This window comes from Ambystoma mexicanum, chromosome 1p (genome assembly GCF_040938575.1).
Source record: "Ambystoma mexicanum isolate Mex_15411 chromosome 1p, UKY_AmexF1_1, whole genome shotgun sequence".
Taxonomy (NCBI): domain Eukaryota; kingdom Metazoa; phylum Chordata; class Amphibia; order Caudata; family Ambystomatidae; genus Ambystoma; species Ambystoma mexicanum.
In genome coordinates, this window is record NC_090921.1 from 698150918 (window position 1) to 698172551 (window position 21634).

Consider the following 21634-nt stretch of genomic DNA (forward strand, 5'->3'; position numbering starts at 1 on the left):
TGGAGACGCAGGTGAACAAACCAAGGATCTGCTATTTGGGAGCTGGTGTTCGAAATTATCTCAAGTGCCATTGTCGCATGTTGGAGCAAAGACAAAGGTGCTAGTTCTACCAGTGTCTGCTTAGGAGCAACCCTGGTGCAAACTAAAGGAGAAAAGGAAACTTTGCACGCAATTGAGCCTGTTTTAAAAAGACGCCATTCCAGCTTCTGACTTGGACGAACAAGCCGAGGGAGATAATTTACTGCAAGCATGGCAGGTTTACCCGGAATAGCTGGCCCTCCCATATTCATGCCAATCCCGGCCCGGCGAAAATATTATGGGCCCAATGGCGCAAAGGATTCCTGCATTACATGAAGGCGGCCGGAGGAACCTCATATTCTAATGAAAGGAAATTATCACTGCTGTTACATTTCCTAGGGTATGAAGGACAGAGAATATGAGACCCTTCCCCAACCAGTGGGAGATGGGGGCGGTGATGACATGAATGAATTTGATCTGGCTCTATTGAAGTTGGACAAGCATTTTAACCCTAAAACGAGCACGATATTGGAACGCTATAATTTTCGCATGCGAATGCAAGCCCATGGTGAGTCTGTCGAAGAATATGTGACAGCGTTACAACACATGGCATTATCGTGTAGGTTTCAGGAAGCATTCAATGAACACATCCGCGACCAATTCATGACACACTGTAAATCGAATAAAATTCGAGAAGAATTTTGGTTAAGGGATGATCCCAACTTGGATGAAGTATTAGAGCTTGCAAAGCGTGTAGAACATTCATTGGCATGTGTCGCCAAATTGTCTAAGAATGAGATAAGTGAACCAAAGGAAAGCAAGCCTGAAATTCTAAATGTAGTGGATGCGAAAGGGAAGAGAAAGGGAAAGAATAAGCAGAGAAGTCGAGGTGTAATGGAAGAGAAAAGGAATTTCGACCAGCCACAGAGAACTGTGAAAGGCGATGAGAGACTCTGTTTCAGGTGCGCGAGTGGCACTCATTTTGCATCGTCCATCATTTGTCCGGGCCGCAGAGTCACTTGCGCGAAGTGCAAAAGGAAGGGGCATTTTGCGAACTGTTGTAAGAATTTCCAATTTGGACAATTCAGTCAAAAGAAGGTATTATACGTGAACGAGGAAGAAGATGATGCAGGATCCTCAGAAGAAGTGAAGATTCCAGTGCAGAATGTTATAGTCAATACTGTTAATGTCGTCGCTACTGGTGAAAATGAGGACTGCGAACGTCCGTATGCAGAGTTGAATGTGAATGGTCATAAAGTGAAAATGATGGCTGATTCTGGATCAGAGATTACATTAGTATCCAGGAACGTGTTTGAGAAGGAAATGAAGGGTGTGCTAAATGAATTACTTGAGCTGGATGTAAACCCTGGAGGGTATAATCAGGATAGGATTGAGTTGTTGGGTTATGCTTGGAGCAATTTTGAATTTAAAGGACGAGAATGTAGAGGTAAAGTATACATAACCAAGAAAGGTCAATCCTTACTAGGATGGAGGGAGCAGAAAAATTTAGCCATCCGCTTAGATCCAAATCAAGTTGAACAAGTACTCCACGTATCATCACACAGCATGAGTCGTAGCAAGTATGTGCTGGAACATTGTAAAGTGTTTGAAGAGAGTTTGAGCAGAGTGAAGTGTTTTCAACACCAGATAATTTTGAATAAGAATAGTTTGCCTGTTGTTGCGAAACTCATACCCGTGGCTTTGTCGTTAAGGGAAGGAGTTAAGAATGAGATAAAGAAGTTGTTGCATATGGGCGTCATTGAAAGAGCTGGAGGAGTTGAGTGGGTATCCCCGTTGTAGTAGTTAAGACGAGCTCGGGTGATCTGAGGTTGTGCGTAGACATGCGTGAACTTAACAAGTGTGTGATGGTTGATAGGCATCCTTTGCCGAACATGAGTGAGATGTTAACTTTGGTTGGTCGAGGCAAGGTGTTCTCGAAACTTGACATGGCATCTGCGTATCACCAAATTGAGTTGGTAGAAGGGTGCAGGAAAGTTACGGCTTTTATAACCCATAAGGGTGTCTTTCAGTTCAGAAGAATGCCTTTTGGATTGGAGTCAGCCTCTTCGGTGTTTCAAAAGATCATGGATCGTCTGCTTAGATGTGTGAAGGGAGTGTTTTGTTTTCAGGACGATGTACTGGTGTGTGGCGAAACCCACCATGAGCATGACAGAAACCTGAATAAGGTGCTGAAAATTTTTGAGGAGAGAGGAATTACATACAGGGAGGAGAAGTGGAGTTTTGCTGTGTCCAAGGTGGATTATTTAGGCCATGAGGTGTCATATAAGGGAGTGAAACCCAAGGAGAGCATAGTTAACTCCATTAAGGAAATCGAAAGACCAACTACCAAAGGTGAAATGCGTTCGTTTTTGGGAATGACTGAATTTTACCAAAAATTTGTAGAGAACTATGCCTCCAAGGTAGTGGAAATGAGGAAGATCCTAAGAAAGGGTGCAGATTTCATATGGAACAGGGAGTGTGATCTAGAGTTCGTGGGAATCAAAGAAGAGATGGACATGGCTAAACCATTGGGATGTTTTGACACAGGAAGGTTATCCATCATCACTGTGGATACCAGTGAGTGTGGTCTTGGGGCCGTTCTTTCTCAGAAGCAAGAGGATGGTTCTGAAAAGGTGATAGCTTATGCGTCACAGGGTTTGAGAGGAGCAGAAATGCGATATTCTGTTCTTGAGAAGGAGGCTCTAGCATGCTACTGGACAGTTGTGAAATTCAGAAATTTTGTGTGGAGTGTGCGCTCCGGACGGATCACAACCCTTTTAAAGTTATTTTTGAGTCGAAGGGTCTTGATAAGTTCTCACGCAGAGTCGCTGGTTGGGTGACCAGGATGCAGACCCACAATTTTGTTATAGAGGTGATACATGGGAAAGAAAATATTCTCGCTGACAATTTGTCGAGGGTAAGAGTTGCATCTCAGGAAGAATTGGAGGTAGAAGAAATTGAAATGGTGTTTGTGACCACAGAGGGAATTGTGTCCAAGCAAGAATGGATAAATGAGATGAAAAAAGATGAGGTAATTAACAGAGTGATATCATGTGATAGCCACGGTTTGGCCTAACAAGTCTAAGTTAACAGAAGGAGAAAGGCCATATTGGGAAGTGAAGAATGAATTATCAGTTGTGAATGACATATTGTTCAGATGGGAGAGAGCTGTAGCTCCTGTTGGTATTCGCAGTAGAATCATTGATCTTGCTCATAGTGGCCATATAGGTATTACTAAAACCAAGGGGGTGTTGAAGTCAGACTATTGGTGGCCGGGTTTTGACAAAGAAGTTGAAAACCGTTTGAATGAGTGTCATTTGTGCATCAGAAGTGGTAAAGGGATCCAAGCCAGGAAACAGCCTTTGATTGATGTGGGTGTTCCGTAGAAGATTTGGAGTGAGGTTGCATTGGACATTTTAGGACCAGTGGACATAGGGTATGGTCGTGGAAGGTTCGTAGTTTTGGTGGTTGATTTATTTTCCAGATGGGTGGACTTCAAAATTGTGAGGGAGATTTCAGGAGGAAGGATGGTAAAGGTGCTGCAGGATATTTTTGCTAGCGAGGGACTTCCGGAAAGCGTCCTCACTGATAATGGTACTCAATTTACGGGTGAATGTTTTTCCACTTACTTGAAGAAGTGTGGTGTGAAGCATAAAAGATCATCTCTTTATCATCCAGAAACTAATGGAGTGGTCGAAAGATTGAACAGATGCGTGATGGAGAGTACCGCATGGGATAAGAGTGTGGTTTTGACAAGTTGGTTGCTATCCAGAATAGGATGTGGGCTTTGTGTATGGCGGCCCATGCAACGACTGGTTTATGTCCATTTGAACTCATGAGGGGTCGCAAACCTTTCTCAATGGCGTGTTCTCCGTGGTTGGGGAGGAGCAGGGAGTCGGATGTTGTTGTAGATGAGGTGAGAAAGGTTTGAGGAAGAAGAAAAGTGAATGGGTCATGTGTGAGAATGAGAGAAGAGGTGGAAAGGAGTTGCGTGTGGAGTGTGGAGATTGGGTAAGGATAAGAAAGGGTGTAGTAAAAAAGAAAGGTGATTTACTATACTCAGACCCGGTCAGGGTGGTTGCTGTGCTAAAAGGGGCAGTATGTGTGGCTGGTGGTCAGGTTTGGAATAAGGACAGAATTGCCACTGTGAAGAGAGGTCATGAGTAGAGAGCAGAGATCACCGTGAAGGAGTTTTGTGTAAGAGGAAGATGTGTTATGATGTTGCCTGCATAGTGATGCCTCTTAATGTACAGGTGCTAGATGAAATAGAATGTTCAATGCCTCAAGTTCTGGTGAGGTCACAGAGTGTTTATTTACTTGTTTGCGCTGCGATGTTCTAAGTTGTGGCAGTTGGAGATTACTTTTTGGGCAAGGGAGACTCCGCATGTTACTGGGGGTCTTCTCACCATTTATCTTAATAAAGATTCTTACTTTAAAGTCTTACCTGTGGTCTCTACCATCTCTGCAACAAATTCCCTTAGTAATTTTAGTAGAAGGGTTGGGGTTTTTAACTTGTCTAGAGGAAGATAATTTGGAGAAGACAACATTTCCGCATTGCTTTTAGTGGGCCTTGGAAGTGAGCAGGGCATTTAATGTTACATACCAAAGAGTGTTTCTTTTTGCACAGTACACTTGGTCGTTACAACTTTAGGGTTCACCACCTTAGGTGTAATAGAGGGTTGAGAGACATTGAAATGGCAATAAGCCATAACCTCTTTTGGCACAGTGTTAAGAGTCTTGATATCAGAGTATAAATACTTTCTCATCCCACGGAATCTCCTCACTACCCTGGGCCCTGTCTCCACACAGGTGATTTCCCCCCCCACCCCCCCCGCAGTACACCACCCCCAGGGTTGGGATCGGGAAGCGTCTGCCTTCCCCTGGCCACCTGAAATGAGACTATAGGCAGGTTTTCAGTGAGGGATACGCAGGATTCTTCACATCGAACCTGGGTCGGGTATCCTGCCCTTGGTTAGCCTATTGTCTGGAACAAAGGACAACTCTTACTTACCTCTGGTATCATTTTTGTAGAACTTTAAAACTATCACCACAACACATGTCTAGTCAATCCTTCTTATAGAGACAACATACTGGTGAGATGCATTGTGTGGCTCCTGTAACTTTTGTACACAAGGCTCCATTGATATTGCTGTTTGGACTTCTTAATGTTAGGACATTGTCTTGTGATTTGATTCAGACAATTTACTACATCTAGAATACTTGCATGCTTTGCTGCTTATGTTATCTGATGTATTATCTGTGAAATTAATATGTTTATATCATAGAGTTGTGCGATACTACCTGTTGGATTAAACTATTTTTATAGTTGACTGTCTAAATTGAATTATTGTTTGCCGTACTGTGTGAACTCATTGAGGGCCCCTGACCACACTCAGTCTCCTGGGAATAAGCCTTGTCTGCTCTGCATTGCTACCTTGATTGGGCTTTGGCTAACCTCGAAGTTCCCTGTTTCCTATAACTAGGATGGCCTCCTAAAATCTGTTCACCAGGCCATATTCTAGAAATCCATTTTAACAAGGGGGAACATGGTAGCCATCAAAAAGATTATTAATCCAGATAAGTTATTTGGTTTTTCTTTTGATTTATACATGAAAGGAAGATGTAGGATCTGCTCCCAGCACAAGAATGCTTAATGTGTACCAGTAGATGTTGAAACGTGTGTGGCAGCCATCCCCATTCTGTCCCGAGGAGCATTTCCCAGAATAACGTGAGCAGGCGTGATCTAAGATTCACATGTCATTGCATTAGTGGCTCTATTTTCATTTTATTGCCTCAGAGGTTTATTCTGAATTTGTAGTGTGTACAATGAGTGTTATAAAGAAAACATGTATATTTAATTCACCCAGACAGAATAAAATAAAACAAAATTTGAATGCCAGGCATGACTTTTTCGGTGCATGGTCATTTGAGGCGAGTGACTGTCATAATGCGTTAAACACACCTGCATATTCTTTTTTGCACTTGATGACTTTAACATTGTGCAATTGTTGAAGGTATTTGAGGGTCTGAGAGGCCTGAGCAAGAATTGGGTTACATATTGGTCTGGCTCACATTGAAGTGTTGGGGATTTTTCTCATCTAGGAGACTATGGAGAAACTGACATGGCTGGCATCAGAAAGTCATCTGAGCCAGGAGGGGGAATCTGAGGAAGAGAATTCGCAGGAGGAGAACACTGAGCCAGAGGAGGAAGAGGAGGAGGAAGGAGATGGCGATGGAGAAGGAGAGGGCACTGTTGAACACTTGCACAAAGTTGAAGAAATGGTGGGTGAGGTGACAGAGGATGCTGTGGAGCCTGCTCCTCCTGCTTCTCCCACTCATAAGTCTCCTCCGAAAGTGCAGCCCAGCAAGGTTCAGCAGGGTAAGGGGTACAGTACCAGCCTTAAGAGATGTGTAACAATGTATGAATTCTTACAAACACTGTTTTAACCTTTATTTCTTATACCCAGTTTATTCATCCTCCCCCCACAAACCCACTAATTTAATCCACTAATATGCGGGTCCTTCCATCCTTACTCCTCAAAAAAAGTGTCTATTTCTGTCCCTAGATCTTCTTCTATTTCTCCCTCTCTCTTTTAGGCCTGCCTCTTATTCCACTACACTAGCCTTTTCAGTCTCATAATTTGTTTGCCCACCCATTGGATGGTGTTGGGGCCAGTGCACTCACACTTTAATGTAGCTCAGAGCCCTAAACTCAATCTTTTCCACCTATATTTAGACAGTGGGCAGAGTTTGTCGGAAGCTAGGCAACAGGGTAACCTTAAAGTACACTTGGCATTCCTAGTGGTAAATATGGCGCAGGAGCTGTTGAGATGGATTTCTAGAATCTGGCCTGGTGGGCAGATTTTAGGAGGCCGCCTTAGTTATAGTGAACATGGGAAATCTGATAGGTTAGCCAATCATGTTAAGTGTGGAGTGCAGTCAAGGCTATTCTCAGGAGTTGGTGAGTGGGGTAAGGGGTCCACAATTAATCCACACAGCGAAGCACACAATTTAATTTAGACGGGTAAGTACAATACAATATATTTTAGGCCCAAAGCACACTAAGAAATGAAACAAGTAGGAGATATTACACAACACTGAATTATAAACATATATACATTCACCTTAGGTTCTTAGAAATGCATTCAATGACTTATTCAACAAAAGGGAAGGGAAGTAATGATGCAGTAGAATAGACCCAAGTCACAAGAAATATACCCTTCTCCAGCATGGGGTCTGGCATGGATTCACATGCTCATGAATAGTCCCCGTTGTCAGGCTGGGAATCCTTGGTAAAAGAAAACATCCTTTTCAGTTTCATTTCTGAACTGTCTTTCTCCTAACAACCAATCACTGAGCTCTGGGTCATACTGCCCCTAGCCAATGACTACCCTCTACCTAAGCACCTCCTCTGGCAGCCATCTTCAGATTTTTACTGCACGCTCAAGTGTTGGGAGTACTCGTGCTTGAGCGCTCGAGCTTTTACTGCGAATTTTGCTTTTTGGAAAAGTTTTACTCTATTTTTCGGTCAATCGAGCCCATGTGCTCCATCGATGGTCCTTCAGATTAACAGGGAGACATTTTTCGGATTCTTCAGCGCCCCTCAAGGGCGGATTTCGTCGAGTTTCTTCGTGGAGGCTTCCCGAAGATTCTATCAGGCCTACACTTCGTGGATCATGCAGGAGAAGGATTCCACTTCCCTTTTCAAGCTTTGCTCCGACTGCGGTTTGCGAAATGTTTACATGGACCACACACATTCCCAGTGCCTCTACTGCCTGTAGCTAACGCATCAGGACGAGGATTGTGCGTTTTGCCATGAACTCTCAAAGCGCACGTTGAAGGATCGGCGGAAACTGCTGGAATTGTGGCTGCAGGCCAAAACCTCTGCACTCGGTGGTTCCCAGGAGCATGCCTCTCCCTGATCTGGGAAAGCTGAGTGGGCTTCTAAGTCCTTTAAGGCGCTCCTCCCGTGGGGGTCCAACAAAACACCAAGCACCGCGAGTCCGCTACCGCCAGGAGCGCTGCTGCGGCAGGCTCCTCGATGGGAAGGGCACATTCGACATCCCCAGCTGCATCGTTTTCCAGTCAACGCTCTGTATCTTCATCCAAGAGGAAGTCGGATCACCCAGGCAAGTTGAAGGTGGCTCCAGAGAAGACCAAACTGGGTACAGCGTCCGGCCTACCATCGGCGGAGAAGGCCAAAGGGGATTGTGGTCCTGACCCCTAAGGAGAAGCCCAGGCAGGACAAGATGTCCAGGCGACCGTGACACCAAGCAGGACAAGGGGCCCGGCCTGACCGTGAAGGCCCAGGTGCAGCAAACAAAGTCGGCGCATTCCATCGAGGTGGTGGTAGCGTCCCTTTCGAAGGCCGCAGAGGCTGACCCGCAGGGCACACCTTCGATGACCAGGGGGTCCCTTCCTCCCAGGAGAGAGGCGTCATTTAAACCCATCGAAAAGACCCCTAAGAGGATGCCGATCATCTCCTGAGACCGTCTCCTCTGGACGCAAAGAAAGTGGGGGGGGGGACAACGGAGGGCCTCCGGACAACGAGGGCCTTGGCCCTACTCCTACTCCCCTACTGCCTATGCCTACACCCCAGGCGCCACCTAGAGATCTTTCAATGGACATTCTCTCAACCCTTCATACGCTGGTATCCGAGATACAGAAGAGGATGCCGGCGACGCTGCCACCCGCTCCCTCCCCACAGTGCTGGTGACGGCCAGCTGGCAACGGAGAAACCGCCAGCCAAGAAGAGGAGGCACCCGCTGCCTCCTTGCCACCCTTCACCTCCTTCTCTGCTACCCCGCGCAGACGACGGGCACGGATGACGACGGCGGGATGGGGCACCTCCTGTCGCCTCCGCCCAGATCTTCCCCGCCGGACGAGAACGGATTGTTCCATGCAATGATCTCCAGAGCATCAGAGCTTTTCCAGCTCACGCCGGAGAAGGAGGGCTTTTTATACCAGCGTCGCAAGGCGAAGAGGAAGACCATCCTTTCAGTCCCTCTCCTGGATGACATTTGGGATGAAGGTCTGGCACTCGTGAATAACCCTTAGATAGCCCCAGCGAAGAGGGACCGCCTAGAGAAAAAGTACAGGGTGTTGGGCTCTGGCACCAAGTGCTTGCGGTCCCAGCCGTCGCTGGACTCAGTGGTTTCTGCAGAGCCCACCCCCGGACAACGAGGGGAAGAAGTTGGACGCGATGGGTAGGAGTGATCTACTCTGCAGCGACGACCATCAAGTGCGCCAACGCCCTAGCTATCATGGCAAGATGCGACCGGGAGCTGTGGTTTAAGCCCGCCCCTCTACTAGACTTCCTCTCTGGCAATCACGTGGCAAGGACATCGCGGACGCAGGGTTCCACTAGATGGGCAATGGCGTCTGCCTCCACCGTCATGGCTGGCTCAAGGCCACCAACTTCCGTCAGGACGTCCAAACCAGGGTTTTGGACATGCCCTTTTGATGGGGGCAATCTTTTCAGGAAAGCGGTGGATGAGTCCCTACAGGCCATCAAGGCGGACACAGACGGCACGTGCCCTGGGCATGCTATAGCAGCGACGGCCGTCCTTTCGGTCCATAGGACGCAAGTCTACCCGATCAATGAGGGGTTTCGACGGGGGGTCCTCTTCTTACTGCCAACCCTCCCGCTCCTCGGCCCAAGAAACCAACAGGGGCCGCTCCAAGGCCTTTCCGGATGACAGTCGTCGTCTGGGACCGCAAGGCGGCCTGTCGACCTACAAGCAGGAATGAACCAGCCAGTACGTCGGGCCCCCCCATGCACTGCGGTGGGAGGCCAGCTGATGCACCAGCATGTGGGAGACCATCTCTACCGATCGCACGCTCTCGCCCACAGACACACACTAGCATTCCAACGAAAGTGTCCTCAAATACCACCGGTGGCCTGGCAGGAAAACCACGTCCCTCAGCTGCTGCTTGAAGTTAGGGCCATGCTACGGAAAGGGGCTATAGAGCTCGTCCCCAAGAGGCACCGGGGCTCCGGAGTGTACTCTCGTTACTTCCTCGTCAGAAAGAAGACTGGTGGGTGGAGGCCCATCCTAGATCTCTGCCGTCTGAATAAGAACATCAGGTCTCAAAAGTTTGGGATGGTGACTCTTCAGCACGTGTTGGGACACAAGGGACACCGCAAGTACCTGCGCTTCGTGGTTCAAGGGCAACACTACCAGTTCAAGGCCCTCGCCTTCGGATTAAAGTCAGCACCAAGGGTTTTCACCAAGTGTCTGGGTCAGGTGGCGGTGCAGCTGCGGCTACGAGGGATCCACGGCTACCCTTATCTGGACGACTAGCTCATCCGGACGAACTCAAAGGACATTACTGTCGACCACACGACAAAGACAGTCCAACTCCTGACGGACCTGGGGTTCTCGATAAACTTGGCAAAGTCCTGCTTGACTCCATCACAGGACGCACTCTTTCTGTGAGCCCGACTCAACAGTGTCGTACCTGGCGTCTCCATCGGAGGAGAGGATCACGATCATCTTGGGCAAGGTACAACGGCTGTTGGCCCTGAAGGTCGCAAGGGTGGGATCCATGAAGTCCCTACTCGGCATGATGTTGGTTGTCATGCACAGACCTAATTCGACTGTGAAGGCTACGGATGTGTCCGCAGCCGGAGTTCCTCGACGCCCGCTTGATACAAGAGTTGTGGAGCTTCGAGGACAAGATCATACTCAACGAGAGTTTCCGTCGAGCGATACAGTGGTGGGGAGTGCGCTCACATCTGTCCGTAGGCACGGATTTCCTGACCCCACCTCATCAGGACGCCTCCCTGGAAGGATGGGGAGCGCATTCCAGAGGTCTTCATGCAAGAGGCCTGTGGCTGCCGGAGGAGAAGTCGTCGCACATCAACGTGCTGGAGCTGCGGGCAGTGTTTTGGGCCCTCAAGTCCTTCCTTCCGTCCCCCAAAGTGGTACGTTCTTCACGGACAACACCACCACAATGTTCTACATCCGGAAGCAGGGGGGAACCAGATCCCCAGCGCTCTCCAGAGAAGCGCAGGACCTTTTGGCACTGGGCCGTAGCCCAGGGTATGTTACTCATCCCGTTTCATCTAGTAGGAGTGAAGAACACCATTGCCGACTCTCTCAGCAGGGAGCTGTGCTCTTGCCACGAGTGGGAACTTCGGCAGGACCCAGTGGTTCATCCACAGATGGGCAATCCCCAGATCGATCTGTTCGCTATGGCAGCGAACACCAAGCGCCAGAGGTTCGCTAGCAGGTTTCCCCAGCCGGGGAGCATGGGGGAAGCATTCTTTCCCCTGAAATGGCCTGTTTCTGTATGCATTCCCTCCATTGCTTCTTCGACTAGTCAATCAAATCAGACGGTCCCGGTGCTGGATGATCCTCGTCGCACCGGCGTGTTCGAGACCGATATGGTACCCGGACCTTCTGGACATGTCAGCGTCCCCTCTAGTCAGACTTCCAGCGGTCACAGATCTTCTTGCCAGGGAAGGAGGTGCGATTCTGCACCACGACCCAGGATCGCTGAACCTGAAGGCCTGGCTCCTGCAGCACTAGAGTTTGGGGGCTACGATCTCCCACCAGATTGTGAGGAGGTGCTCGCCAAGGCCAGTCGAGGAGCCTGGGGGGGGGCGTGTTCTCCTTATCGGCTGGTGGAACCTGCTGGCAAACCTCTGGCACTTGGAGTTTGCCGCCGTCGCAAACAGATCTCTCTGGGGCCTTCCCCACTTGATGAACAGGTGATCCACCTGTTCCTGACGAAGCTCGCACTTGTAGCAGAAGCGCAGTGTACTGGGGGGCTGGTCCTGTACGCATTCCCTCCGTTCCTTCTCCTGCTACGAGTCATCCACACACCGTGTCCATTCCAGATGATACTCATCGCCCCGGTGTGGCCGAGGCAGATTTGGTATACGGACCTTCTCAGCCCGTTGGCGTCGCCTCAAGCTTTTCACTACATGGTGCCGGTCTTGGAAGATAACCCCTCTGAGAGTCACGGCCCGCAGGTCCCTCCGTACTTGCTATCCTTGGCCAAGGCTGGACTGGCGCAAGCCTTTATAAAGGTACATCTGGTGGCTATCTCTCGCTACACCAGGTCTCCAGGAAGATCTTCACTTTGGTCTCATCAATTCGTGAAGGAGTTCCTCAAAGGACTTTCCTCAATCTTTCCCACCGGTGAAGGCTCCTGTCCCAGCGTGGGATCTCTGTGGTCTTGGCTAGGCTCATTGGGTTGCCTCCTTCAAGCCTATGCATTGGGCCCCTCTCCAGTTCCTCTCACGGAAAATGGCTTTCCTTGTGGCCTTCACCTCTACCATGAGGGTAGGAGAGATCCAGGCCCTATCCTGCAAGCAACCATACCTGATGTTCCACGAATGAGGGTGGTGCTGCGTACGCAACCCTCTTTTCTGCCGAAGTTTCTGTTGCAATTCCACCTAAAAGAGCCTTTGGTGTTACCTGTTTTTTTTTCTGAAAACTTCAGCAGCTGAAAGGATTTTTCATTCGCTGGACGTTGCTCGTGCCCTCAAGTTCTACGTGACACGCACAAAGAGTTTTCGAAAGACTTCCAACTGTTGGTGAACTTTGTTTCCTATGAACCATTGGATGGCCTTGTCCAAGGCTTCCATTTCAAGGTGGCTGAATTGTTAGGGAGAATTCTCAATACATGGCTGATTCCCCTTACCTAATGAGTCCCTCAGCAGCTTTGCTGGATTTCTAGGGTTTATTCTTTTTCACCTGGTAAGAGTGTGAGCATTTTTCCCACTCTTACATGCGTTTTGCTGTGTGTGTTTTCACTTTTTGTGTGATCTTGGGCACTGGAGCCTCACCTACTCCATGTGCACCACTTTTTGTGTGTTACACAGCATCTTTAGTGCAGTGACACAGGGTTGTCTTTGAGACTTCCCAATGACTCAATTTTTCTGGGGCTGACTACTGTCCCCCAGAAACAGGTAAAGTTGCCATTAACTTTAGTCACTTTAAACTGCAGACCCAGTACACCCCATCTTACATGGAGTAATGGAAAGGGTTAACTCTTATCCCTTTTTGTCTGCGCCTCTTGGAGCCTTGTTTCGCTCCCTTAACTTTAAGACTTGGCTGGTGGCAGTGGTATCTACCCTAACTTTTCTACCGCGATTTATATTGTATAAACGTGGCATTGTTTTAGGCTATTATAGTCGCCTCGAACATAAACCCGCTTGACCAAATACATTTTATTTTGGGTCTGGCTGGGTTTTTTCGCCATTTCTTTTTGTTAGTCTTTCTCGTGTTTTTCTCTGCGCGCTAAACCGGGTATGATTCCTTTGTGCGCCGTCTTTTCGCGGGCTTCTGCACAGAAGCCCTCCTTAAGGCGCCTGATAGTCTAGAGGGGCAGGATGTGAGGGAGGGATCTTCTGACCCCTGCCATGGGTTGTCTTGGAAACCCAAGTCGCACTCTTGTCTGATTGGCTAAGGGGACTGGCCTTGCCAGGTGTTAAGGAGAATTCTCATTTTATGGCTAATTTCCCTTACCTAAAGAGTTCCCCAGCAGCTATGCTGGATTTGAAGGGTTTGTTTCTTTTTACCTGCTAAGAGTGAGACTCTTTTTCCCACTCTTAGGCATTTTTGTTGTGTGTTCTAGGCTATTTTTGTGTTTAATGCTTATGGGATCATAGGAACCATCTTTATTCACATGTGTTACACAGCACCCTCAGTGCAGTGACAAAGGGGTGTTGTAGCAACCCCCAGACATAGACTCCATAGACTCCATACCCTGGGACTGACTACTGTCTCCCAGGGCATGTAAAGTCCCCATTGACTTTGCTAGTCAAATCCTATGAACTAAACCAGTACAACCCATCTTACTATGGAGGTACTGGAAGGGGTTAATAGTTTTTCCCTTATGCTCATTTTCGAGAGTGTACCCTACAGTACCTCTCTCAAAAGTTTCTCGCTGGTGGCAGTGGTTACTAACATAAATATTCGACCACGAATATTTCTCTATGGGATTTTCCCATTGTTCGAGGCGATCACTTTTTGTGAAAGCCTCTAACATATAGCCGGTACATTTTAATATTAACTTGACTCCGGTAGGTTTTATTTGCCAGAACTTTAATATAACTTCTTTCTCGTGTCTTTCTCTACAATCCTAACCCAGGTCGGGGATCCTTTGTTCGTCCACTTGGTGGGCTTCTGCCCAGAAGCCCTCCTGATTCTGGGGTGGGTCCATTGTGTGGTAGGGGGGAGTAGGACCTCTGGACAGGGTTGCCTCAGCAACCCATGTCGCACTCTATCCTGATAGGCTGGAGGGTCTCCTGCCAAGATGACCACTCCACTGTGTGAGTGACAGCTAGGCTGTATGAATGGGAATCTTTTTGCATAAAAGCAGGGTTCTGAGGACTGGAAGAGCAAGATGTTGCCACTGGAACTAAGAAGCCGAAGAGGAGAGAAGCCAAAGACATCTGCCTCGACTGAACCACCGGTGAAGCCCTGATGCAGCGTCTCACCACTTTCTCCACACAACGAGAGAAGATCTTCACCTGCAAGAGCCTTCTTCCCTTGAGCTGGTGGGGCCAACCAGTTTACCAATCTACTTCCCTGACATGCCTTAGTCGAATCTCCCGTACCCTGTACTCGAAGGCCGGATAGCCAGGCACCAGTTCACCCGGACCGTGATTTAAAGGAGCGCACCTTTTATTCGTCGGGCAGCACCGCGGCTGGTATCATCCCTGGGTAGTGCAGTAACTCGAACCTTCCTCCACGACGAGAGCATCTCCTCCTCTGCTGGATCACCCGAACTGCAGGAACTACCAGGAACAACCGCCACCGCAGGAGCCACTTCTTCATTTTTAAGGTACATTGTTCCGCCAGGCCGTCCTTTCTTCGCGGTAGTGCTAAAGGTGTTTTAAATACTTTACCTACCTGTTTGGTTGGCCGCCCCTCTCTCTTAACATTGTCTTGTCAACTTCTGCAACCACCTTTTCCAATATCGTTAACCAAAGACTTGACTGCAGCTAGAAGAACATTTTGCTTCTAGGCCTTTGCCCTGTACCACTAGCCGTTTTGCTCAGTTTTCACTCTGGTTCACTTGTTCTACAATTCATATAGGGAGTGTGTATATTTTTCCTTGACTTAATTTAACTTGCTTGATACTTGTGCTATATGTGTTTTATTAGGAGTGTGTAAAATAAATATATATCTACTTTAAAGCTTTGGTCAGTGTTTCCTTGTTCCATAGTCTAATACGCCTAATGTGTAAACCCTGAATGCTGCTCATCTCCCTCTTGAGATAAGTCTGACTGCTTAGCCACAGCTACCAACTAAATCTTTGTGGTACAGACTGATACCAAAGGGGATTTATTGCTATCACCTGTAGTCCTAATTTGGTGTAGTGCTCCCTAAGGGAACTGCACTGGATTCTGCCTAACACCAGGCCAGCCACCCTGCTGTGTGATTGACAGCCAGGCTGTATGAATGGGGGAAAACTGCATAAAAAACCAGTCACTGGGATTGGAAGAGCAGAGTCACCACTGGAACGAAAGAACCAACGAGGAACTGGTAGAAGAGGACCCCTACCACGACTGAACCACCCGGTGAAGCCCTGCTGCAGGTCTGAATCTCCAAATTCCGATGACCGAGAAGATCCTCCAGGAAACTTCTTCCCTTGAGCTGGTGGGACCAACCAGTTCGACCAAACTACAAGCCAGGACCCCTCCTCTGGTTGAATTTGCTGTACAGAGCTACAGTGGGCCGCATAGCCAGGAAGGTCGGACCCTGCTTGGGTTTTAAGGAGCGCACCTTTTAGTCGTTGTTTGCTCTGCTGCTGGTTTCTTCCCTGGGTGGCGCAGGACCGTCCAGTCTTCCTACTTCGTGTCAGTCCGACAGTCGCTTCAGGAACCGTGAGCCTGCAGGAACCACCAGGAACGTTCCGTCTCAGTTACAGCTCCCTCTCCGTTTTAAGGTACTGTGCAAATCCGGTTGTCCGTTTCGTTCAGCCGCGGTGAAAGTGTTTGAAATCTTTCTCCAATCCAAGTGTTTGTTCTTCTCTTCTTTGAACTAACTTTTCTACCAACCAACCTCGTTCAGATTCTGTGCCACGAACTTTACCGCGATCTACATTGAACCTATTATCTTGAGCAAAAGACTTTTGAACCATTGACTTTGGCCCTGTTAGGGAGAATTCTCTTATAAGGCTAATTTCCCAAATCTAGTGAGTCCCCCAGCAGCTTTGCTGGATTTTTGTTTTTTTCTCTCCTGCTAAAATTAAGACTTTTACTCCCACTCTTAGGCATGATTTGAGGTATGTCTTTGACTTATGTGCTTATGGGCTATGGGGGTTTCTTTTTACTCCATAGGGTATCATCTGTTTTTCTGTATGTGTGGTACACAGCACCTTCAGTGCAGTACCATAGGGGTGCCACAGTGACCCCAAACATATACTCCATACCCAGGGCATGTAAAGTCACCATTGGCTTTACTAGTCCAAAATTGTGAACAGAACCAGTACAAACCATCATATTGTGGAAGTACTGGTAAGGGGTAATTCGATTGCCCCTGGGTCTGTTTTCAAGGGGGCACTGTCCAGTCCCCCCTTGTCGAGTTTCTGGCTGGTGGCAGTGGTTACCACGCGAAATATTCCACCGGAATATTCTCTATGGGATTTTCCCATTGATTTTAAACGCACCACTTTTTGGTGCAAGGTTAAAGATACCGCCGGTTTATTTATTTAATATTAAATCACCGGTTGGATCTTTTTGCCAGAACTGGATTCTAAAATGGCGTTTGTGTCCGTCTCTAATTCTGAACAAGGTCCAGCCCTTTGTTCCACTATTTTGGCGGGCTTCTCCACAGAAGCCCTCCAAATGGTGCCACTCTGTCTGGGTTCCACAGGAAGGGTGGAGGGGGGAATTGGCACCCTGGACTGCGTTGCCTTAGCAACCCAAGTCGCACTCTGTTCTCATTGGCCCAGTGGTGAACCGCCCGGCTCACCACTTAGCATGTGTGATTGACAGCTAGGCTGATGAATGGGGTTTTTTCTGCATAAAAGCAGGGCCTTTTGGACTGGAACTTCAGAAGTCGCCACAGGACCTAAGAATCCGAAGAGGGAAGAAGCTGAGCCATCTGCAACGACGCCACCACCGGTGAAGCCCTGCTGGAACTACCTCACCACTTTCCCGACGACAAGAGAAGATCTTCTACTGGACGAGTCTTCTTCCCCTGAACTGGTGGGATCAACCAGTTCGCCCTTTTCGCCTTCCAAAGACGTCTCTTGGTCGAATCGCCCGTGCCAAGCAACCCGGCGGCCAGATGCCAAGCTCACCACTTTTGACTGCGAATAAAAGGACCGCACCTCTTAATCGGGAACTCCGTGGCTGGTTTCATCCCTTTGCAGTGCAACGACTCCACGGTCCCTCCTCGACAAGATCTTGTCTTCCCCTGGTCGGAACCACGAACTTCAACCATTGCCAGGAACAACTGCCCCCCCTGGAGCTTCCTTTCTCTTTAAGGTACTGTGTCCTGCCTGGCCTCCCTTTCTACAGATTGCTGAAGGTGACCCTTAAATCCTTGGCTTCTAAACTGGGTAGACTCCAGGCCTTCTAACTATATCTTTTGAATCACCCCAACCTCTTTTGAACACTCTGCAAAGACTTTCAGTGCTCTTTAAACCGTGTGATCCTGGGCACATTTCGCTTTGCTCCATTTAAAGTGGGCCTGTCCTATGAACTTTGGCTCTATAGTATAACCTGGCTTTCTCCCCTTGCTCTGAACTCAAAAGTGTTGGGAACTGTTTTATTCTTATGCTCTGCCTTTTTCTCTCCCTTTAACTACATTATCAGAGTGCCATCTTGGTTAAGCGCTCACATCTGTTCTTACAAATAGTAGTGTTTTAACCCTGACTTGTCTGATAACTATTAATGGATGTGTGTATACTTTTCATGACTGTGTTTTAACTTGCTTTTGATTGAGAGTGCTAGTATATACCATAAAGTGTGTTTTAAATAAATAATTATATACTTTTTATACAAAGCTCTGGTCAGTGTTTGTTTGCTCTACTGTGTTTTGGCCCTATTGTGTATACTCTGCATACTGCCTTACTCTTCTTGAGAGAAGTCTGACTTCTCAGCCACAGCTACCAGGCAAATCTGGGTGGTGCGGACTGCTATCAATTGGGTTTACTGCTTACTCCTGTAGTCTTAATCTTTTCGCATTGTTCCCCAAGGGAACGGCACAGGATTCTGCCTAACAGGCCCTAAGCCTTTTCTATCTGATTTGATCCTTGTAGTCCCTCTTGTTTCATTGCCCTGAATACTGAACTGTTGGTTTTGCTTATTTTATTTTCTTAGAACTTTGTTTTTCCCCTCCCTTTTAAATTGCTGGAGTGCCATTTTGCGCCCACTTCGTTTTGGGAGCTTAACTTGTCTGGAATTTAAGGGAATGGAAGTGGTGTGGTGTATTTCTGATTGTGATTTCTTAACATGCTTATAATAGTGAAATGTTTTACAACTGTTGAGTAAATAAATATATATTCTTTTACTTACAAACCTTGAGTCAGTGTTTGCCTGAACCATAGTAATTACTGCCCTTTGTGTAACCATTTGTACTGCTCACTTACTTTTGAGATAAGTCTGGCTGCTCCGCTACTGCTACCACTATAACTGTGTAGTACAATTTCACCTTTGGTACAAGCCTGTACTGTCACTTGTAGTCTTAATTGTGTGTAGTGTTCCCAAAGGGTACTGCATATAATTCGGCCTAACATGCATCACACCCTGTCATCGGTTGGATAATCGACCACTGCTCAGCCTTCCGAGAGCCCACTCCACCAGGGCGATCGCTGCAACAATGGCATTCCTGTCTGGTATGCCCCTGCTGAGCATCTGCAGGACTGCAACGTGGAGGTCCACTCACACTTCACAAAGATTTACTGCGTCGACGGGGATTCCAAGGAGGAGTCCATAGTCGGCCAAGCAGTGCTACACAACCTGTTCCCTTGAGGTGAGACTGTTCCAGAGGTAAGAGTTAATTGCTTCTGTTGAGCCTTTGCCACCGCCCGTGGTTGTATAATATTGTACTGCTATGTATTCGTTATTCATGAGCATGTGAATCCATGCCAGAACCCTGCTGGAGAAGGCTTGAGTTACTTACCTGTAACTATTGGTCTCCAGCATGGCTCTGGCCTGGATTCACATTCAAACCCTCCCTCCTTCCCCTCTGTGGCTCTTCTTGGTCATACTGCCACTTTACGTGCTTACCAAATCTGAAGATGGCTGCCAGAGGAGGGGCTTAGGGAGAGGACTGTCATTGGATGGTGGCAGTATGGCCCAGAGGACAGTGATTGGTTTAGAGGAGAAATACAATTTCTAAGTGAAAGTAAAACTTTTACTTTTACCGAGGATTCCCAGGCTGACGGGGAATATTCATGAGCGTGTGAATCCATGCTAGAGAACAATAGTTACAGGTAAGTAACTTAAACCGTATGTTCCTGTCTTTCAGGTACAGCTACTTCTAGATGCGATGACCAAAAAGCGGTGGAATGGAATAACCAGAGTTAATTCTAAGGTTTATCCTAAGAACCGGGGGAGACGATGTGTTGCGATTACTTACCTCCCACTGGCTCTTGATTTTCCCAGGTGACTAGATGGTCGACTGGGTGTCACTGGAGATAGGTTTTCCCGCTGTTTCAGTGAAAGGTGCCCAGGCGCTGTGGATGCAAGGATCCTTGCGGTCAGTTCCAAGAGCAGAGTGCAACCCTTGGCTATTACGAAACGTAGAAGGCACAGATGTAGACCTCTTCAGGACACTTCATCAGCCGTGGAAGGCGAATTCCAGCGACAGCCACCCCTCACAAGCGACGGTAGTCAACCTTCCAGTAGCGGTTGAAGACCTTCCTTAACAGGATCTTTTGAAGCTGGGAGACAGTCAACTTGCACCACAAGATGGTGACTACCAAAGTTCCGCCGACAAACGTGGAATTGCAATGGTTCTAGCGAGGCAGCCCCCTAAAGAGCTGGTCAGTCGACCGGATGGTCCAGGAACATTGCCAAAGGCTCAAGACATCTGGATCCTCAAACGCATCGTAACTGGTTAGTCCCACCAGTCCAAGGGTTGAAACACTGCTCAGGGACTGTCCAGAAGGGCTTAACCAGGCTAAACGCAGGAAGGGATGCTGAGCCTCTTTGGGAGTCGTCCAAGGATCTTCAGTTGGCTGCTCTTCTGCACATGATACTTGCTTCCAATGCTGATCTTCAGAAATGGCTGCAGGAGTCCTCTTCTTATCCAAGATTCTGCCTGGAAGCAAGTCCAATCCCACCAATGGTAAGGATCCGCACCATTCAAGCAGCCAGCAGTGGTCCAATTAGGGATCACTGTGGGTTTCACGCATGCTGCACACCTAGACTTTCCAGCACCACGGATGTGGAGTGGGACCAGCCATGCGCACACAAAGGCATCACTAGCTAGCAAAAGCAGCAGCTTTCCTGGGCAAGTATGACATTATACTGGATTTCCTGACCTGAAAAGGCAGGAATAAGGCCAAATAACAATATGGATAACAAGTGAAAATCTTGTGGCATGGCGATTTTAGGGCTCTAGCCACTATAAAGGTGCAGAGGTAAGAATCAGAGGGGTCATGGTGATTATTAGAAACCTTTGCTCAAGTGCAAAACGGAAAAGAAACCCGACCTTGCCAGAAGGATTTCCCTGCCTCAACTGAAATAACTAGTGTCAGAATGTCCAAAGCAAAAGTCCCAATGTCCGAATCCTAACTCTGTCCTTCACACTAAACTAAATGAAAAAGAGGGACTTTCTAGTCAAAAGAATTGCACCCTTCCCCTGGACAAAAGACAGTAATGGAATCTTAAAACCTCCTTGTAAAATTCAACAATTGTTGGGGGTTGGGGGGGGGGGGAGATTCTGTCCCCTTGTTGGCACCGCTCAGGCTTTTTTCCTGTCCCTGGGTCCCTGAACTTGATTGGCGGACCTGGTTCCTTTTCACCAGGCACATTTGCTAAAACAAAAGGAGTCTGGATGCGTTTCCAAACTGGAGTGGGTCCTTGACCCTAGTTGGTAGAACTGGTGTTCCCTCTACCAGGGACTGTGACGAAGAACAACCTGGATGCACTCCCCAAGCTGTGGTGGGTCCCTGACCCTGGTTGGCTGCCCTGATTTCCTCCCACCAGATACTGCAACGGCAAAGAACAGCCAAGATGCACTCCCAGGCTATAGCGTCACATACAGATATGGTTTACTTGCCTGCCAATTACTGTATATACTGTCCATCACTTTCACAGTTCTTTATATGGGTGCCGGTCCCAGACTCGGACTGCAGACTTCTGCCAATACGCCACTTCTGGCAAGAATTGTTCACTTGATTAGACTTTCCGAATGTCTTTTCACTTTTGTTAGGGTCCAAAGCCCATTCATGTGACACTATGGGCTGACTTGGCACCTTTGACTGTCTCAGACACTTTACAGTTTCCCTGGCACCTCCTCTCTCATCTGTTTACCTTGTTCTGTGATCCACAATGTTCCCCTGCTTCCTTCTCTCCTTTCCAGAGGTCGGCATGTCTGCCGTGCCCGTTTCACTCTTGTTGGCGTCAGACCGTTCTTCCACGGCTGCCGACCTTCGGGGAAGCCAGGATCATCTTCCCTGCTTCTCAGCACGCTGT

At 48.0% G+C, this 21634-nt stretch overlaps 1 protein-coding gene across 5 annotated transcripts in view; it reads left to right on the forward strand.

Annotated features, from left to right (window-relative positions):
* The window catches only part of GON4L (gon-4 like), a 2357623-nt gene that overhangs the window by 1668129 nt on the left and 667860 nt on the right, over positions 1 to 21634 (forward strand). For all 5 annotated transcript variants that reach the window (XM_069649947.1, XM_069649953.1, XM_069649967.1 and 2 more), the window contains one exon: positions 6121 to 6397. In XM_069649947.1, the coding sequence (XP_069506048.1) occupies positions 6121 to 6397 (277 nt within the window). The remainder of the gene's footprint in view (positions 1 to 6120; positions 6398 to 21634) is intronic.